The sequence below is a fragment of the Salvelinus fontinalis genome, chromosome 22, assembly GCF_029448725.1.
Source record: "Salvelinus fontinalis isolate EN_2023a chromosome 22, ASM2944872v1, whole genome shotgun sequence".
Classification (NCBI taxonomy): domain Eukaryota; kingdom Metazoa; phylum Chordata; class Actinopteri; order Salmoniformes; family Salmonidae; genus Salvelinus; species Salvelinus fontinalis.
The window spans coordinates 9,461,587-9,482,580 of record NC_074686.1 but is presented as its reverse complement, the minus strand read 5'-3'; the positions used below and the strand labels follow the sequence as shown (position 1 = coordinate 9,482,580).

At 46.1% G+C, this 20,994-nt stretch overlaps 1 protein-coding gene across 1 annotated transcript in view; it reads left to right on the top strand.

The window, feature by feature from the left end:
- The first annotated feature begins 14,267 nt into the window (after positions 1–14,267).
- Positions 14,268–20,994, top strand: part of LOC129819464 (sodium/potassium-transporting ATPase subunit alpha-3-like) — a 37,237-nt gene continuing 30,510 nt past the window's right edge. The window contains exon 1 of the mRNA XM_055875776.1: positions 14,268–14,324. Coding sequence (XP_055731751.1) covers positions 14,268–14,324 — 57 coding nt within the window. The remainder of the gene's footprint in view (positions 14,325–20,994) is intronic.

Sequence of the window (20,994 nt, the reverse complement as noted above, 5' to 3'; positions counted from 1 at the left end):
CCTGTTAGATAGAAGCGCGTGACCAGAAAGCTAGCTATAGTTGGTTTTAATCCTGTATTGAACACAGATCATCCCGTCTTCAATTTGATCAATTATTAACGTTAAAAAATACCTAAAGTTGTATTACAAAAGTAGTTTGACATTTTTTGGCAAAGTTTACAGGTAACCTTTGAGATATTTTGTAGTCACGTTTGAGCAAGTTGGAACCAGTGTTTTTCTGGATCAAACGCGCCAAATAAATTGACATTTTGGATATATATCGACGGAATTAATCGAACAAAAGGACGATTTGTGATGTTTATGGGACATATTGGTGTGCCAACAACAGAAGCTCATCAAAGGTAAGGCATGTATTATATTTTTATTTCTGTGTTTTGTGTCGCGCCTGCAGGGTTGAAATATGCTTCTCTGTCTTTGTTTACGATTGTGCTATCCTCAGATAATAGCATCGTTTGCTTTCGCCGAAAAGCCTATTTGAATTCTGACATGTTGGCTGGACTCACAACCAGTGTAGCTTTAATTTGGTATCTTTCATGTGTGATTTAATGAAAGTTTGATTTTTATAGTAATTTTCATAGTAATTAATTTGAATTTGGCGCTCTGCATTTTCTCTGGCTTTTTGCCAAGTGAGACAGTAGCGGTCCCACCTAAACTCAGATTTTTGGATATAAATATGAACTTTACCGAACAAAACCTACATGTATTTTGTAACATGAAGTCCTATGATTGTTATCTGATGAAGATCATCAAAGGTTAGTGATTCATTTTATCTCTATTTCTGCTTTTTGTTACTCCTCTCTTTGTCTGGAAAAATGGCTGTGTTTTTCTGTGGCTATGTACTGACCTAACAAAATCGTTTGGTGCGCTTTCACCGTAAATCCTTTTTGAAATCAGACATGTTGGCTGGATTCACAACAGGTGTAGCTTTAATTTGGTGTCTTTCATGTGTGATTTCATGAAAGTTAGATTTTTATAGTAATATATTTGAATTTGTCACTCTGCATTTTTACTGGCTTTTGGCCAAGTGGGACGTTAGCATCCCACATATCCTAGAGAAGTTAACAAACTATAGTTTTGACAAGTCGGTTAGGACATCTACTTTGTGCATGACACAAGTAATTTTTCCAACAATTGTTTACAGACAGATTATTTCACTTGTAATTCACTGTATCACAATTCCAGTGGGTCAGAAGTTTACATACACTATGTTGACTGTGCCTTTAAACTGCTTGGAAAATTCCAGAAAATTATGTTATTGCTTTAGAAGCTTCTCATAGGCTAATTGACATAATTTGAGTCAATTGGAGTTGTACATGTGGATGTATTTCAAGGCCTACCTTCAAACTCAGTGCCTCTTTGCTTGACATATTGGGAAAATCAAAAGAAATCAGCCAAGACCTAAGCAAAAAAATTGTAGACCTCCACAAGTCTGGTTCATCCTTGGGAGCAATTTCCAAACGCCTGAAGGTACCACGTTCATCTGTACAAACAATAGTACGCAAGTATAAACACCAAGGGACCACGCAGCCGTCATACCGCTCAGGAAGGAGATGCGTTCTGTCTCCTAGAGATGAACGTACTTATCAATCCCAGAACAACAGCAAAAGACATTCTGAAGGTGCTGGAGGAAACAGGTACAAAAGTATCTATATCCACAGTAAAACGAGTCCTATATCAACATAACCTTAAAGGCCGCTCAGCAAGGAAGTAGCCACTGCACCAAAACCACCCCAAAAAAACAGACTACGGTTTGCAACCGTGAGGCACGGGGGTGGCAGCATCATGTTGTGGGGGTGCTTTGCTGCAGGAGGGACTGGTGCACTTCACAAAATAGATGGCTTCATGAGGAAGGAAAATTATGTGGCTATATTGACGCAACATCTCAAGACATCAGTCAGGAAGTTAAAGCTTGGTCACAAATGGGTCTTCCAAATGACAATGACCCCAGGCACACTTCCAAAGTTGTGGCAAAATGGCTTAAGGACAACAAAGTCAAGGTATTGGAGTGGCCATCACAAAGCCTTGACCTCAATCCCATAGAAAATTTGTGGGCTGAACTGAAAAAGCATCTGCGAGCAAGGAGGCCTACAAACCTGAATCAGTTACACCAGCTCTGTCAGGAGGAATGGGCCAAAATGCACCCAACTTATTGTGGGAAGCTTGTGGAATACTACCCGAAACGTTTGACCCATGTTAATAAACAAGTTAAAGGCAATGCTACCAAATACTAACTGAGTGTATGTAAACTTCTGACCCACTGGGAATGTGATGAAAGAAATAAAAGCTGAAATAAATCATTCTCTCTACTATTATTCTGACATTTCACATTCTTAAAATAACGGGTAATCCTAACTGACCTAAGACAGGGAATTTTTAATTTTTAATTTTAAATGTCAGGAATTGTGAAAAAATGATTTTAAATGTATTTGGCGAAGGTGTATGTAAACTTCCGACTTCAGCTGTATCTCCCTGGCATGTTACATAATTTATGCAGCAGCATACAATATATTTTTGGACTCACATTGTGATGAGTCCACGTGGTCCTTCGTGGGCAAATTTTGTCATCAAACTTTGTCATCAAAGTCAGGCATTCTCTGGATTTATGGTGCTTTCAAGACAACTGGAAACTCAAAGAAAAAAAAGTTGAATCATGATGACGTCGGTGTTCTTCAGGTAATAGCTCTAGAAAGAGGCCCGAGTTCCCAATTTACAATTCTGAGTTGGATGAAAGTTCAAAACGTATTTTCCCAGTCGTAGCTTGTTTTTCCAGAGTTCCCAGTTGCTTTGAACTCACTAAAGTCAAATTTTGCAGTTCCATGTTAACAGGGGTTTTGAGCGCGGCACAAATCATGCTTCATTTATGTTGATGTTTATAATTTTTAACTAGGAAAAGAGACCCTTAATCTTAGACTTGGGACCACACATTCACTCCACTGAATAACAGGCTAATGATTGCTTTGCAATGCTTGCAGTTAGCCACTGATTCCTTCCAAACCACTCAATGTTGAATTTGCAATTTCCAACTTGTTGTGTAATGTTAATGTCCAATGGCTGATGAGCACCGATACGTTTTATCTGTAATTTATCTTCATTATTTATCTTCATTATGACAAGGATTAAAAAGGATTTGCCAGTAGATTGTCGACTTGATTCATGATGATGACTGCTAGCTAAGATTTTGAAAGTATGATGCCAGTCCAATCAAAGCTTCTGTAGATATAACGTGATTTGACGTCATTTCATCTGTGGCCAATGAAATTGAGTCTTCTTGGATGGGCATTTCTAATGTAACTCTATGGCAGCACTCAAGGGGCTTGAATTTTCGAGCTGTACTCTTAGACCTGGCGGTGACGTAGTGTCCCCATGAGTGACAGAACACTGAGCCAATCACGGCACCACGCTGCGCATTTTCTGCTGACTTGCCCCACCACCACAGAAAGCACTGAGCTAGACTGAAATACCTGCATTTTGGAGCTGCCCTACTCAAGAAAACATAAAAGAGACAATGTTTGTATGCGGCTTTATTAACTCAAGGATATATATACAGTATATTTGTTTACATTATTTGCAAACTGATATGTGATATGTATTAATGCCAAAATAATATGCAATACAGGCAAGCCCCCCAAAATTACCTGCCCCAAATGACGGGTCGCCACTGCTAATTTCATTTCTATCTGACACAGATTGCCAAAATCCTATTGATTAGTCATGGCAAAACATAAAAAATGTTCCAATCTATCGTGGTATATCCTGCCTTAAACCGATGATGTCATGATTCATGGTTTGTGATGAAATATGTTCCGTGCTATCCAGCATCCTTTGGACGTCCCTACCCCATTGAAATTTAAAATGGTTAAGGTTCGGATTAAGATTATGGTTAGGGTAAGGGTAAGGGTTAAAGTTAGGGTTAGGGTTTATGCAAGGCAATTTCAAAGGATCCTGAATAGCACTGGCCAATGAAATACACTGGCCCTTATTCCTTTAGTTGGACCTAATTTGGGGCGACAGTTGATCTCACGGGATGAGTGTTAAGGCTATCATCAGTCTACTTGAAATGGTGTCACACTGTCATGGTCGTAATGCCCGCCGGATAGCCCGGAGAGGGGGACTGCGTACAACTCAATCATTTTCACACTTCAAAGAGGGAGTCTGGCCAGAGCGAGCGGAAGCTCCCATACTAGTGCTAGGATTCGTTGACCTACCGCCATGGGGGGATAAAAACAGGGTGGTCAGGTTTATAAATGGTTGTACTTGACAAGACACCAAGGCCATCCACATCAATCAATCAATAGAGGCTGGCCCAGGGACAAAATATGGGAGAAGGTCAGCCATTGTATTAGGCCTTGTGGTGGAGTGGTTCTTGCCGGAGACAGTGATTTGAGATGAGACCCCATAGAATGAGGGAGGGTACTGACGGAGATGGAGAATGTGGGAGGGAGGAAATATAGCAGGGAAGTCTCTGTGGTGAGCAGAGGTGGGAAAAGTATCCAATTGTCATACTTGTGTAAAAGTAAAGATACCTTAATAGAAATTGACTTGAGTAAAAGTCACCTAGGAAAATACTACTTGAGTAAAAGTCAAACAGTATTTGGTTTTAAATATACTTAAGTATCAAAATTAAAAGTATAAAGCATTATCACGTTTCAGGTAAGACCCGAATGCAGACTGTGTCGAAGTAACAATGTTTATTACAGCAAGAGGGGCAGGCAAACGACAGGTCAAGGCAGGCAGGGGTCGATAATCCAGAGTAGTGAGCCAAAGATACAGGACGGCAGGCAGGCTCAGGGTCAGGTCAGGCAGAGGTTGGTAATCCAGAGTAGTGGGGCAAAGGTACAGGACGGCAGGCAGGCTCAGGGTTAGGGCGGGCAGAAAAGGGAAAAACAGGAACAATCAAGAGACTGGAACAGATGGAAAAACGCTGGTAGGCTTGACGAAACAAAATGAACTGGCAACAGACAAACAGAGAACACATGTATAAATACATAGGGGATTTTTTATTTATTTTATTTTATTTCACCTTTATTTAACCAGGTAGGCTAGTTGAGAACAAGTTCTCATTTGCAACTGCGACCTGGCCAAGATAAAGCATAGCAGTGTGAACAGACAACAACACAGAGTTACACATGGAGTAAACAATAGACAAGTCAATAACACGGTAGAAAAAAGAGAATCTATATACAATGTGTGCAAAAGGCATGAGGTAGGCAATAAATCTAATAATTACAATTTAGCAGATTAACACTGGAGTGATAAATCATCAGATGATCATGTGCAAGAAGAGATACTGGTGTGCAAAAGAGCAGAAAAGTAAATAAATAAAAGCAGTATGGGGGTGAGGTAGGTAAATTGGGTGGGTAGTTTACAGATGGACTATGTACAGCTGCAGCGATCGGTTAGCTGCTCGGATAGCAGATTTTTAAAGTTGTTGAGGGAGATAAAAGTCTCCAACTTCAGAGATTTTTGCAATTCGTTCCAGTCGCAGGCAGCAGAGAACTGGAAGGTAAGGCGTCCAAATTAGGTTTTGGCTTTAGGGATAATCAGTGAGATACACCTGCTGGAGCGCGTGCTACGGGTGGGTGTAGCCATCGTGACCAGTGAACTGAGATAATGCGGCACTTTGCCTAGCATAGCCTTGTAGATGACCTGGAGCCAGTGGGTCTGACGACGAACATGTAGCGAGGGCCAGCCGACTAGGGCATACAGGTCGCAGTGGTGGGTCGTATAAGGTGCTTTAGTAACAAAACGGATGGCACTGTGATAAACTGCATCCAGTTTGCTGAGTAGAGTATTGGAAGCTATTTTGTAGATGACATCGCCGAAGTCGAGGATCGGTAGGATAGTCAGTTTTACTAGGGTAAGTTTGGCGGCGTGAGTGAAGGAGGCTTTGTTCCGGAATAGAAAGCCGACTCTAGATTTGATTTTGGATTGGAGATGTTTGATATGAGTCTGGAAGGAGAGTTTGCAGTCTAGCCAGACACCTAGGTACTTATAGATGTCCACATATTCTAGGTCGGAACCGTCCAGGGTGGTGATGCTAGTCGGGCGTGCGGGTGCAGGCAGCAAACGGTTGAAAAGCATGCATTTGGTTTTACTAGCGTTTAAGAGCAGTTGGAGGCCACGGAAGGAGTGTTGTATGGCATTGAAGCTCGTTTGGAGGTTAGATAGCACAGTGTCCAGGGAAGGGCCGGAAGTATACAGAATGGTGTCGTCTGCGTAGAGGTGGATCAGGGAATCGCCCGCAGCAAGAGCAACATCATTGATGTATACAGAGAAAAGAGTCGGCCCGAGAATTGAACCCTGTGGTACCCCCATAGAGACTGCCAGAGGACCGGACAACATGCCCTCCGATTTGACACACTGAACTCTGTCTGCAAAGTAGTTGGTGAACCAGGCAAGGCAGTCATTAGAAAAACCGAGGCTATTGAGTCTGCCGATAAGAATATGGTGATTGACAGAGTCGAAAGCCTTGGCCAGGTCGATGAAGACGGCTGCACAGTAATGTCTTTTATCGATGGCGGTTATGATATCGTTTAGTACCTTGAGCGTGGCTGAGGTGCACCCGTGACCGGCTCGGAAACCGGATTGCACAGCGGAGAAGGTACGGTGGGATTCGAGATGGTCAGTGATCTGTTTGTTGACTTGGCTTTCGAAGACCTTAGCTAGGCAGGGCAGGATGGATATAGGTCTGTAACAGTTTGGGTCCAGGGTGTCTCCCCCTTTGAAGAGGGGGTTGACAGCGGCAGCTTTCCAATCCTTGGGGATCTCAGATGATACGAAGGAGAGGTTGAACAGGCTGGTAATAGGGGGTGCGACAATGGCAGCGGACAGTTTCAGAAATAGGGGGCCCAGATTGTCAAGCCCAGCTGATTTGTATGGGTCCAGGTTTTCCAGCTCTTTCAGAACATCTGCTATCTGGATATGGGTAAAGGAGAAGCTGGGAGGCTTGGGCGAGTAGCAGCGGGGGGGGGCGGGGCTGTTGGCCAAGGTTGGAGTCGCCAGGTGGAAGGCATGGCCAGCCATTGAGAAATGTTTGTTGAAGTTTTCGATTATCACGGACTTATCAGTGGTGACCGTGTTATCTAGCTTCAGTGCAGTGGGCAGCTGGGAGGAGGTGCTCTTGTTTTCCATGGACTTTACAGTATCCCAGAACTTTTTGGAGTTAGAGCTACAGGATGCAAATTTCTGCTTGAAAAAGCTGGCCTTTGCTTTCCTGACTGACTGCGTGTATTGGTTCCTGACTTCCCTGAACAGTTGCATATCACGGGGGCTCTTCGATGCTATTGCAGTTCGCCACAGGATGTTTTTGTGCTGGTCGAGGGCAGTCAGGTCTGGAGTGAACCAAGGGCTATATCTGTTCTTGGTTCTGCATTTTTTGAACGGCGCATGCTTGTCTAATATGGTGAGGAAGTAACTTTCAAAGAATGACCAGGCATCCTCAACTGACGGGATGAGGTCAATATCCTTCCAGGGTACCCGGGCCAGGTCGATTAGAAAGGCCTGCTCGCAGAAGTGTTTCAGGGAGCGTTTGACAGTGATGAGGGGTGGTCGTTTGACCGTGGACCCGTGGCGGATACAGGCAATGAGGCAGTGATCGCTGAGATCTTGATTGAAGACAGCAGAGGTGTATTTGGAGGGCAAGTTGGTCAGGATAATGTCTATTAGGGTGCCCATGTTTACGGATTTAGGGTTGTACCTGGTGGGTTCCTTGATGATTTGTGTGAGATTGAGGGCATCAAGCTTAGATTGTAGGACTGCCGGGGTGTTAAGCATATCCCAGTTTAGGTCACCTAACAGAACAAACTCTGAAGCTAGATGGGGAACGATCAATTCACAGATGGTGTCCAGGGCACAGCTGGGAGCTGAGGGGGGTCGGTAGCAGGCGGCAACAGTGAGAGACTTATTTCTGGAGAGATTAATTTTTAAAATTAGAAGTTCGAACTGTTTGGGCATAGACTTGGAAAGTATGACAGAACTTTGCAGGCTATCTCTGCAGTAGATTGCAACTCCTCCCCCTTTGGCAGTTCTATCTTGACGGAAAGTGTTATAGTTGGGTATGGAAATCTCAGAGTTTTTGGTGGCCTTCCTAAGCCAGGATTCAGACACGGCAAGGACATCAGGGTTGGCAGAGTGTGCTAAAGCGGTGAGTAAGGCAAACTTGGGGAGGAGGCTTCTGATGTTGACATGCATGAGGCCAAGGCTTTTTCGATCACAGAAGTCAACAAATGAGGGTGACTGGGGACATGCAGGGCCTGGGTTTACCTCCACATCACCCGAGGAACAGAGGAGTAGTAGGATGAGGGTGCGGCTAAAGGCTATCAAAACTGGTCGCCTAGAGCGTTGGGGACAAGGAATAAAAGGAGCAGATTTATGGGCGTGGTAGAATAGATTCTGGTCATAATGTGCAGACCAGGGTATGGTGGGGCACGGGTACAGCGGAGGCAAGCCCAGGCACTGGGTGATGATAAGAGAGGTTGTATCTCTGGACATGCTGGTCTCAATGGGTGAGGTCACCGCATGTGTGGGGGGTGGGACAAAGGAGGTATCAGAGATATGGAGAGTGGAACTACGGGGTCCATTGCAAACCAAAACAATGATAACTAGCCTGAACAACAGTATGCAAGGCATATTGATATTTGAGAGAGACATACAATAAGGCATAAAGTGATTGCAGGTCATGATTGGGAGAGCTAGCTAAAACAGCAGGTGAAAAAACAGCAGCTAGTCAGCTAACACAGCAGCAGAAGGTAAAAATGGCGACGACTGGGCAGAGAGGGTCGGATTAACTACACACAGATCCTGAGTTAAGGCACAGAGCCGACAGATAAAACACAAATAAACAGAATGGAGTACCGTGAATTAATGGACAGTCAAGCAGGCATCAGCTATGTAGCCAAGTGATCATAGTGTCCAGGGGGCAGCCGTAGATGGAGTAGTGAGGCCTCCACTAAGCTAGCACGCGTTTAAAGTTAGTAGCCCGGGGGGGTGGTCTGCTCAGACGGAGGGGGTCTGCTCAGACGGAGGCCGGTTGAGGGCACCGGTTGAGGGCACGTCTGCAAACCAGACGTGGTCGTGTCGACAGAGAATCCAAGCCGGATAGCGATGGCGAAAGAGAGGTTGTGAATTGTAGAATTGTGTTTGCTAACTGGTGCTAGCTTCCTGGCTGCGCTAGCTGCAAGATAAGCTAGCAGTTAGCAGACCGGGGCAGGCTAGTTAGCCTTTGGGGGACGTCGCGATGGGGGGGAAGTCTGTTTTTGCCTCTTCGTGCGGTGACGTCGATAGACCAGTCGTGGAATTAGTAGGGTTCCAGGTAGCTCTAGGTAGCTAACAGGCCTAGTAGGTTAGCAGAATGGGCCTTCAGCGGGCGTCACGCCTGAGGGGCCTGTTGGAGTCCCCGGGCAGATTATGTCGGTATTCCAGTCGTAGAGGATAGGCGGGGTTTCGTGCTCCGTACCGGCAGTAAATGGGTCCGGGTCTTGTAGCCCAGGAGTGGGCTTCAGTGGTAGCACAGGAGCCCTAGCCGATTAGCTTCAGGCTAATTGGTGCCTGCTCCGGGATGAAAACGCTAGCCAGGAGTGGTCACCCGGGATTGTGGTTAGCTAGTTGCGAAGATCCAGATGAAAATGTTCAGAGTTTGCGGTAGGAATCCGGGGATATGGAGAGAAATAGGTCCGTTATGCTCTGGTTTTAGTCACGTTGTTCGAACTAGCGAGAGCTTTCCGAGCTAAAGGTTAGCTGATGACCGCTAGCAATGGTTTGCTAACTGATAGCTGGTAGGCAGTTAGCTGGCTATCTTCAGTAGATGGATTCCAGATCCGAAGTAAATAGAAATACTTTAGAAAAAAGCAGATCCACGCCACATTGGGTGAGGCGGGTTGCAGGAGAGTATTTAGAAGTTGAGGTTTGAGAAAGTATTTTTAAAAGATATGCGAAGAAAAAGATGTAAAAAGATATATACAAGGGACACGGGACACGACAGGACAAAGATGTCTACACTGCTACGCCGTCTTGGATAATAGAGGGGATAATGGGGAAAATGGGTGACACCTGGAGGGGGGTGGAGAAGCACGAAGACAGGTGAAACCGATCAGTCGTGACAAGCATTTCAAATTCCTTATATTAAGCAAACCAGACAGTACCATTTTTTTATGTATGTATAGTCAGGGGCATACTCCAACCCTCAGACATAATTTACAAATGAAGCATGTGAGTCCGCCAGAATGACCAGGGATGTTCTTTTGATAGCTGTATGAAATTGGACCATTTTCGTGTCCTGCTAAGCATTCAAAATGTGACGAGTACCTTTGGGTTTCATGGAAAATGTATGGAATATTGCAGTGCTAGCTGTGCAACTAGAGATTCTGGGTTTGAGTCCAGGCTCTGTTGCAGCCAGCCGTGACCAGGAGTCCCATGGGGTGGCGCACAATTGGCCCAGCGTCATCCGGGGTTAGGGGAGGGTTTGGTCGGCAGGGATGTCATTGTCCCATCGCGCGCTAGCGACTCCTGAGGCGTGCCGGGCGCAGTGGATGCTGACAGGGTCGCCAGGTGTATGGTGTTTCCTCCGACACATTGGTGCGGCGGGCTTCCGGGTTAAGTGGGCATTGTGTCAAGAAGCAGTGCGGCTTGGTTGGGTTGTGTTTCGGTTGACGCCCGGCTCTCAACGTTCGCCTATCCCTAGTCCGTACGGGAGTTTCAGCGATGAGACAAGACTGTAACTACCAATTGGATACCATGAAACTGCCGTGAAAAAGGTGTAAAAAAAAAAATAATAATAAAAAAGATTGAGGAGGGGAAAAAACAATTGAATCCATTTTAGAATTAGGCTGTAATGTAGAAGGGTCTTGGTCAGCCATTGTTATGATTGATGGCTAAGAAGAAGAGTGATGGCTAGATTATGTCTTCTGTTTTCTTTCCTCCATGGCTGCCATTAATGTACTTGGTGTTGGCTGTGGATGAATAACCAATCCCAGGGCTTCATTGGGAGGCTGCTGTGGATGATGGAATGTGTTTGTGTTTAAGTGTATGTACAGTATGTATGTATGTACTGCATGTATGTGTGAGACAGAAGATTGAGGGGGGCAGTTCTGCTATATGTATACAGTAATCGGCGGTGACTACTGCATATAGCCTGCCCTATGCAGTGCATTCAGAAAGTATTCAGACCCCTTGACTTTTCCACATTTTCTTACGTTACAGCCTTATTCTAAAATAGATTAAATCATTTTCCCCGCTCATCAATCTACATACAATACCCCATAATGACATCACAATACCCCATAATGACAAAGCAAAAACTGGTTTTAAGATTTGTTTTTCAAATTGATAAAAAATGTAAAACTCAAATATCACATGTACATAAGTATTCAGACTCTTTATTCAGTACTTTGTTGAAGCCCTTTTGGCAGCGATTACAGCCTCGGGTCTTCTTGGGTATGACGCTACAAGCTTGGCACACCTGTATTTGGGGAGTTTCTCCCATTCTTATCTGCAGATCCTCTCAAGCTCTGTCAGGTTGGATGGGGAGCGTCGCTGCACGGCTATTTTCAGGACTCTCCAGAGATATTCGATAGGATTCAAGTCCGGGCTCTGGCTGGGCCACTCAAGGAAATTCGGAGACTTGTCCCGAAGCTACTCCTGCCTTGTCTTGGCTGCGTGCTTAGGGTCGTTGTCCTGATGGAAGGTGAACCTCCGCCCCATTCTGAGGTCCTGCGTGCTCTGGAACAGGTTTTCATCAAGGATCTCTCTGTACTTTGCTCCGTTCATTTTCCCTCGATCCTGACTGGTCTTCCAGTCGCTGCCACTGAAAAACATCCCCACAGTATGATGCTGCCACCACCTTGCTTCACCATAGGGATGGTGCCAGGTTTCCTCCAGATATAACGCTTGGCATTTAGGCCAAAGAGTTCAATCTTGGTTTCATCACACCAGAGAATCTTGGTTCTCCTAGTCTGAGAGTCCTTTAGGTGCCTTTTGGCAAACTCCAAGTGGGCTGTCATGTGCCTTTTACTGAGGAGTGGCTTTCGTCTGGCCACTGCCATAAGGCCTGATTGGTGGAGTGCTTCAGAGATTGTTGTCCTTCTGGAAGGTTCTCCCATCTCCACAGAGGAACTATGGAGCTCTTTCAGAGTGACCATCTGGTTCTTGGTCATGTCCCTGACCAAGGCCCTTCTCCCCCGATTGCTCAGTTTGGTAGGGCGGCCAGCTTTAGGAAGAGTTTTGGTGGTTCCAAACTTCTTCCATTTAAGAATGATGGAGGCCATTGTCTTCTTGGGGACATTCAATACTGCAGAAATGTTTTTGTACCCTTCCCCAGATCTGTGCATCCACATAATCCTGTCTCGGAGCTCTATGGACAATTCCTTCGACCTCATGGCTTGGTTTTTGCTCTGACATGGACTGTCAACTGTGGGACCTTATATAGACAGGTGTGTGCCTTTCCAAATCATGTCCAATCAATTGTATTTACCACAGGTGGACTCCAATGATCAATGGAAACAGGATGCTCCTGAGCTCAAGTTCGAGTCTCATGGCAAAGGGTTTGAATAGTTATGTAAATAAGGTATTTCTGTTTTTTATTTTTGATACATTTGCAAATGTCATAATGGGGTATTGTGTGTAGATTGATGAGAATGTTTATTTATTTAATCAATTTTAGAATAAGGCTGTAACGTAACAAAATGTGTTAAAAGTCAAGGGGTCTGAATATTTTCTGAATGCGCTGTATGTAATGTGTAACGTTTCTTGACAGCATCCGCTAAGTTATAGGACCTGTATTGGTTTGTCTCCTCTCTATCAATGTCTGATTTATTGAACTAGTCTGGAATCTGAATAACCTGAGGACAGCCAATAAGCCACATGGTCTCCACTTTGATGAGTACAGCAAGTGTCGTAGTTTGTCCATGATATAGCTTTCATTTGCATTCTCCTCCCCGCCCCTCCTCTGTTGTGATTGGTTGAGCAACACCCTTCTCCCAATTGTCAAACCAATAAATCCGTTTCAGTTGTACAGTGGTTGTATGTAACGGATGTGAAATGGCTAGCTAGTTAGCAGGTGCGCGCTAGTAGCATTTCAATCAGTTACGTCACTTGCTCTGAGACATTAAGTAGGGTTGCCCCTTGCTCTGCAAGGGCCGCGGCTTTTGTGGAGCGATGGGTAACGCTGCTTCGTGGGTGACCTTTGTTGATGTGTGCAGAAGGTCCCTGGTTCGCGGCCGCGTCGGGGCGAGGGGACGACGTAAAGTTATACTGTTAAATTGATGCTGTTGACCCGGATCACTGGTTGCTGCGGAAAAGGAGGAGGTTGAAAGGGGTGTGAGTGTAACGGATGTGAAATGGCTAGCTAGTTAGCGGGTGCACGCTAGTAGCATTTCAATCAGTTACGTCACTTGCTCTGAGACATTAAGTAGGGTTGCCCCTTGCTCTGCAAGGGCCGCGGCTTTTGTGGAGCGATGGGTAACGACGCTTCGTGGGTGTCAGTTGTTGATGTGTGCAGATGGTCCCTGGTTCGCGCCCGTGTCGGGGCGAGGGGACGACATAAAGTTATACTGTTACATGTACAACCATTATGCATCAGATGAATCTAATGTTGGTTAAACGTTAGCCTATACTAGAGTACAACATTTACGTTTTATAGACATCAAAGTAACACTTTCTGTGTAACTGTCCAGAAATCTCAATACAGAATTGTAAATCATTCTACATTGAGATTCTGAGATGGAATGTTTATCACATTGAGGCATGGTTTTGATAAAGATTTAGACAATGTCTACAGTTCGAACATTGCTGCGTGTTGCGTATCATCATGACCAATACACAACCGTACAGCCCCCCCCAAAAAGTGGTGACATTGCATTCAAAGTTGCATTCAAATGCAGCGGTGTGTCAAGGCGTTGGTGACGGGGGGAACTCCTTGTATGTATGAGTCACCAGTGCCAGTGGAGAGGGTGAAAATAGACTGTTGAATAATGCTGTCCTGTCAATAGGCCTATAGGCCTATCTCATCTGCATTGACTCATCTGCTCTTGTTTCCTGCATGTCTGGTTTCCAACAGCTGTGTGTGTGTGTGTGTGTGTGTGTGTGTGTGTGTGTGTGTGTGTGTGTGTGTGTGTGTGTGTGTGCGTGTGCGTGTGCGTGTGCGTGTGCGTGTGCGTGTGCGTGTGCGTGTGTGTGTGATCCATACTGCTCTAATGTACATCAGGAATCAGGGACATCCAATAAACCATGTCCTAGTAGTGGAAGGCCGTCATTGATTTCCATGTATGGCGAACATGACATCACTTCCTGTCAGAGGTGTGAAGACTGGCTTTTACTGGTTTTCCATCAGGGTAAATAGAACAGCTTGGTGATGCATCGGTTAAATGGTGGTCAATTAGATTAATATTTCTTAACCAGGGATTGGCCGTTGCCAGGAAACCTGTCTCATTTGTGGCCAGGTCTGTCAATCTCATTCAGTCAATAGTAGCCATTTTGGTCAAACAGTGTGTTTGACCAGTGGGCTTTAGAGATATGAGGTGTCTCTAGGGATCAGTAGAATTAAAGCAAGAGGAGAGATAAGTAGGCTTTCTAGAAGTGAATGAGTGAAGTGAAATGCCATTCAACCCATATGCAGCCCTGTCTTAAAGCACAGTCAAACAGCGAGGGCGATCAAACTTAACATCATACACTTAACGCAATCACATGCCGAACACTATCAAGTAAACCATGTACTTACATCAATGTATCTCATTTAATGAACGCCCCTACCCCACCACACTGGATGAACCGATCAGAGGAGAAAAGAGAGAGACAGATGGGTGGGCTTCTGGGGAGGTGGCAATGTAGGGATGGGAGGGAAGGATGGAGGGGGCAGAGGGGGGGGGGTCTCTGGTCAGTGTTTCTAGGTCAATCCACTGGTCGGTGTGTAGTGATAATCTGCTTCTCTGTGGAAGAGAGGTCTGCGGTCTACAGGATATAGTCTGTGGCAAAGCATTCTAGAGCATGTCTGCACTGGTACGGAAACTGTACTTCCTCTGTCTTGGGTATCAACACTTGTTTCATAGGAAACGACAGGTTAAACACAGCTTTTGCAACCCTGTGGCCCATTTCCTAGCCGGTGGCATGGATTCTTGGGTATTACCAATTGTTGTGTAGGAAATGACAGATTACACAGCTTTAATCTGCATACCTGTAGGCTACTACTACCATAGGCTACTGCTGGTGTATTGGGATAAGGCATTATGCTCAGCCCAAATTCATAGTGTGTGAGACAAGGAGTTCTGATCTAGAATCAGGTTCCGCCTTTCAATGTAATCTCATTCATCATGATCTAAAACTGATCCTATATCAGCACTCATACTCTGAGAATTTCTTCTTAGAAATTCCTCAGGTCGAGCCTGTACCAAAGTGCAGGCAGGGGTTAGTGCTGAGAGAGTGTCCTTCTAATGAACAAGTCGGGCTAGTGTGTGCCTGAGTGGAAAGACTCTTGGGCATCAGCCTTGACTATGAATGGATATGTAGGTTACACGTGTGTGTAGTGGGCTGGGGGCAGAGAGGGAATAGCCAATGGAATTGAGCGAGGAAACAGTCAATATCACGAGTGGATGGTTGTATAATCAATTGTCTGTATTGGTGCATATGTTATGAATTCACAGAATGACTGGGTAAAAAAGGATGTGTGTGAATGGGTGAGTAAATGACTCAGTGATTGGGCTTGTAGTGCTGGATATAGGTTCCAGTCTGGAACCTGTGTTCAAATCCCACCGCTGCCACAAACGATATGTGGTTGAGTGACTTTAAGATGAATCCCAACACGAGAAAGGTTTACACAGCTCAAAGTTTCCCTTGAATCATGCACTCTTTTCAGAATTATTCAGCTCTTTGTGAGCAAGGGAATGAGTGAATACGTGTAAGTGATAGAAGATAGGGGAGAGAAAAAATGGAGTCGGAGGTGAAAGCGATTAAGAGAGATAGGGGTAGAACATCAGAATGATAGAAGACGAGAGAGAGAGAGGGAATAAAAGAGAGTAAGGATTACTATATTGTTCAGTGGGTTTGTCCTATACTGTAGGAAACAGTGGTAATCCTACCTCCTGCTCCAAATCTTCACACTATCCCTCCTCACATCACTCACGCACGCACGCACGCACGCACGTAAACACACACATGCGCAAACACAAATGGGGACACGCTCACACATAGAGCTTCACACCGACCCAACATCATACTGAATCACATACACAGATACTGAATACTTCATATACAAATAAGTAAAGCCACACATACACACACTGAATACTTCATATACAAATATGTAAAGGTACACATACACACACACACACTGAATACTTCATATACAAATAAGTAAAGGCACACATACACACACACTGAATACTTCATATACAAATAAGTAAAGGCTCACATACACACACACTGAATAGTTCATATACAAATAAGTAAAGGCTCACATACACACACACTGAATACTTCATATACAAATAAGTAAAGGCACACATGCACACACTCTTACACCTAACATTACAATAACAGCCATACTGCACAACAACACCTCACACACAATATGGCCTAGTATCTAGGTGTCACGTTCCTGACCTTATTTCCTTTGCTTAGCCTTGTTTAGTTGGTCAGGACGTGAGCTGGGTGGGCATTCTATGTTATGTGTTTCTATGTTTGGTTTAGGATTGTCAACTAGCCTGATATGGTTCTCAATCAGGGGCAGGTGTTTTACGTTTCCTCTGATTGAGAACCATATTAAGGTAGGCTGTTCTCACTGTTTGTTTGTGGGTGATTGTTGCTGTGTCTGTGTTTGTTCGACACGCGGTACTGTTTTCGTTTCGTTCCTTCCTTCCTTCCTGTTCGTGCGTTCATGTTTATGTTCTCAAGTTCAGGTCTGTTCACGTCGTTTTGTTATTTTGTCAGTGTTCTGTTTAGTTGGATAATTCATTAAAATTCAACATCATGAACATTCACCACGCTGCGCCTTGGTCCTCCTCTCCTCCTCCTCTTGGTCCTACACTAGGTCGCTATATCCTCTTAATGATTATCAGTAATTGCAAGTGGACTCTAATAGAAACAAGAGCGCAGAGTAACAGGATGTTGGTAGTTTAACAGCAAACCACGAGATGTGCTAGTTTACCAGAATAGAAAACAAACACAAACCGTTGCCATAGCAGACAAGTCTGGATTAAACCTACAGATAAGACCCCTCCCAAATGTCCTTTCTCACCCCCCCCCCCCCACTCCCCTCTGCCTTTTCAAAATTAATTTGAGAGCAAAGGGACTCAAGTGGATTATCAGCATAGTCAGTCAGTGGTAGGCTAGGCAACTGAGGGGTTTAGTGGAGGACATTCTGGCTCTACTGTGGAGGACTCAGGGGTTCTTCCTGGTTTGTGTTAGATTCTGGGAAACAGAAGCAGATGTAGTAGGAAGATGAACCACCAAAGGCTTCTGTGATGCACATCTTGTAAAATGTCAAGCTACGGGATTTATCTCTGATACAATGATTTGAAGTTGTCTCATAGGACAGGTTATATATCCATATCTGCATGCTTTTGAATCTCTCCCCTGAGTGGCAATGTCTAGTGTTTGATCAAGCGATGCAGACTGTAATTCAGCCATGACGCGTGATTACCTTGTGGACTGCACAAGATGGATACAGCGTGAATGTATCAGGGACGAAACCCAAAGCCACCTCATAGTGTATTTTACTGTCTGACTGTGATTGAATAGAGACCCTTAAGTTGAGATGATACATTGCCACTTGTATGTATTAGGACCATATGGCACATAATGGCACAGATAGGCACATACAGTGCATTTGGAAAGCCATGATGTGCTCCAACTCCCCAACCGGCTCGGGAGGCGAAGGTCGAGTCATGCGTCCTCCGAAACATGACCGGCCAAACCGCGCTTCTTAACACCCACCTGCATAACCTGGAAGCCAGCTGCACCAATGTGTTGGAGGAAACACCTTTCAACTAACGACTGAGGTCAGCCTGTTGGCGCCCAGCCCACCACAAGGAGTCGCTAGAGTGAGATGAGGTAAGTAAAGACCCCGGCCAAACTCTCCCCTAACCCGGACAACGCTGGGCCAATTGTGCACCGCCCTGTGGGACTTCCAATCACGGCCGGTTGTGATACAGCCCAGGATCGAACCCGGGTCTGTAGTGACGCCTCTAGCACTGCGATGCAGTGCCTTAGAAATCTTTTCGACTCGGGAGGCCCACCATTTAAAAAACATTGCAAACATTTTTTTAAAACTGGTTATGCTTTGTCAGTCTGGGGTATTGTGTGTAGATTGATGAGGGAAAAAAACAATTGAATCAATTTTAGAATAAGGCTGAAACGTAACAAAATGTGGGAAAAGTCAAGCGGTCTGAATACTTTCCAAATAGACTGTACAAAGACATACTGTATAGTGTGTTTGTTTAAATCATTTTGTACAGCGTTATTCCATGTTCTATCTGACTTGGGTGTCATTGTACACCGTGACATTTTCAAACCCATCCATAGCAACTACTTTTGGTCATGTAGTGTACAAGAGGCATGTAAACACATACACGCACATATAAGGCCCATAGTTTAGTAGGTCTATCATTGACCAATTCTCCTCTCAGGCTGTTCTCAGGACTTGCTGTGGTCCGTAGTCTCCCTGATCATCATGGCCCCTGGAGCCACAGGGCCACTGTCATGCGCTTTCCATAGAAACGACCATGTGAGGTCCCTCTCACTGCTGCCACTGTGGCACTGTACTCTCACAAGGCTCGCATTGTCCATGGAGGAGAGAAAGCGGGAGGGATGTGAAGAGAGTTTGGGAGAGAGTGATGAAAGAAGAGACAGAAACAGTGAAATAGAGGGTGGGTGTGGAGGGAGTAATAGAGGGTGGGTGTGGAGGGAGTAATAGAGGGAGGGTGTGGAGGGAGTAATAGAGGGTGGGTGTGGAGGGAGTAATAGAGAGTGGGTGTGGAGGGAGTAATAGAGGGTGAGTGTGGAGGGAGTAATAGAGGGTGGGTGTGGAGGGAGTAATAGAGGGTGGGTGTGGAGGGAGTGGGTGTGGAGGGAGTAATAGAGGGTGGGTGCGTTGGGAGTAATAGAGGGTGGGTGCGGAGGGAGTAATAGAGAGAGGGTGCGGAGGGAGTAATAGAGGGTGGGTGTGGAGGGAGTAATAGAGGGTGGGTGTGGTGGGAGTAATAGAGGGTGGGTGTGGAGGGAGTAATAGAGGGTGGGTGTGGAGGGAGTAATAGAGGGTGGGTGTGGAGGGAGTAATAGAGAGAGGGTGCGGAGGGAGTAATAGAGGGTGGGTGCGGAGGGAGTAATAGAGGGTGGGTGCGGAGGGAGTAATAGAGGGTGGGTGTGTAGGGAGTAATAGAGGGTGGGTGTGGAGGGAGTAATAGAGGGTGGGTGTGGTGGGAGAAATAGAGGGTGGGTGTGGAGGGAGTAATAGAGGGTGGGTGCGGAGGGAGTAATAGAGGGTGGGTGCGGTGGGAGTAATAGAGGGTGGGTGTGGAGGGAGTAATAGAGGGTGAGTGTGGAGGGAGTAATAGAGGGTGAGTGTGGAGGGAGTAATAGAGGGTGGGTGTGGAGGGAGTGGGTGTGGAGGGAGTAATAGAGGGAGGGTGTGGAGGGAGTAGTAGAGGGTGGGTGTGGAGGGAGTAATACAGGGAGGGTGTGGAGGGAGTAATACAGGGAGGGTGTGGAGGGAGTAATAGAGGGTGGGTGCGTTGGGAGTAATAGAGGGTGGGTGCGTTGGGAGTAATAGAGGTTGGGTGTGGAGGGAGTGGGTGTGGAGGGAGTAATAGAGGGAGGGTGTGGAGGGAGTAATAGAGGGTGGGTGTGGTGGGAGTAGTAGAGGGTGGGTGTGGAGGGAGTAATAGAGGGAGGGTGTGGAGGGAGTAATAGAGGGAGGGTGTGTAGGGAGTAATAGAGGGAGGGTGTGGAGGGAGTAATAGAGGGTGGGTGTGGAGGGAGTAATAGAGGGTGGGTGTGGAGGGAGTAATAGAGGGTGGGTGTGGAGGGAGTGGGTGTGGAGGGAGTAATAGAGGGTGGGTGCGTTGGGAGTAATAGAGGGTGGGTGCGGAGGGAGTAATAGAGAGAGTGTGCGGAGGGAGTAATAGAGGGTGGGTGTGGAGGGAGTAATAGAGGGAGGGTGTGGAGGGAGTAATAGAGGGTGGGTGTGTAGGGAGTAATAGAGGGTGGGTGTGGAGGGAGTAATAGAGGGTGGGTGTGGTGGGAGTAATAGAGGGTGGGTGTGGAGGGAGTAATAGAGGGTGGGTGTGGAGGGAGTAATAGAGGGTGGGTGCGGAGGGAGTAATAGAGGGTGGGTGTGGTGGGAGTAATAGAGGGTGGGTGTGGAGGGAGTAATAGAGGGTGAGTGTGGAGGGAGTAATAGAGGGTGGGTGTGGAGGGAGTAATAGAGGGTGAGTGTGGAGGGAGTAATAGAGGGTGAGTGTGGAGGGAGTAATAGAGGGTGGGTGTGGAGGGAGTGGGTGTGGAGGGAGTAATAGAGGGAGGGTGTGGAGGGAGTATTAGAGGGTGGGTGTGGAGGGAGTAATACAGGGAGGGTGTGGAGGGAGTAATACAGGGAGGGTATGGAGGGAGTAATAGAGGGTGGGTGCGTTGGGAGTAATAGAGGGTGGGTGCGGACGGAGTAATAGAGAGAGGGTGTGGAGGGAGTAATAGAGGGTGGGTGTGGAGGGAGTAATAGAGGGTGGGTGTGGAGGGAGTAATAGAGGGTGGGTGTGGAGGGAGTAATAGAGGGTGGGTGTGGAGGGAGTAATAGAGGGTGGGTGTGGAGGGAGTAATAGAGGGTGGGTGTGGAGGGAGTAATAGAGGGTGGGTGTGGAGGGAGTAATAGAGGGAGGGTGTGGAGGGAGTAATAGAGGGTGGGTGTGGAGGGAGTAATAGAGGGTGAGTGTGGAGGGAGTAATAGAGGGTGGGTGTGGAGGGAGTGGGTGTGGAGGGAGTAATAGAGGGAGGGTGTGGAGGGAGTAGTAGAGGGTG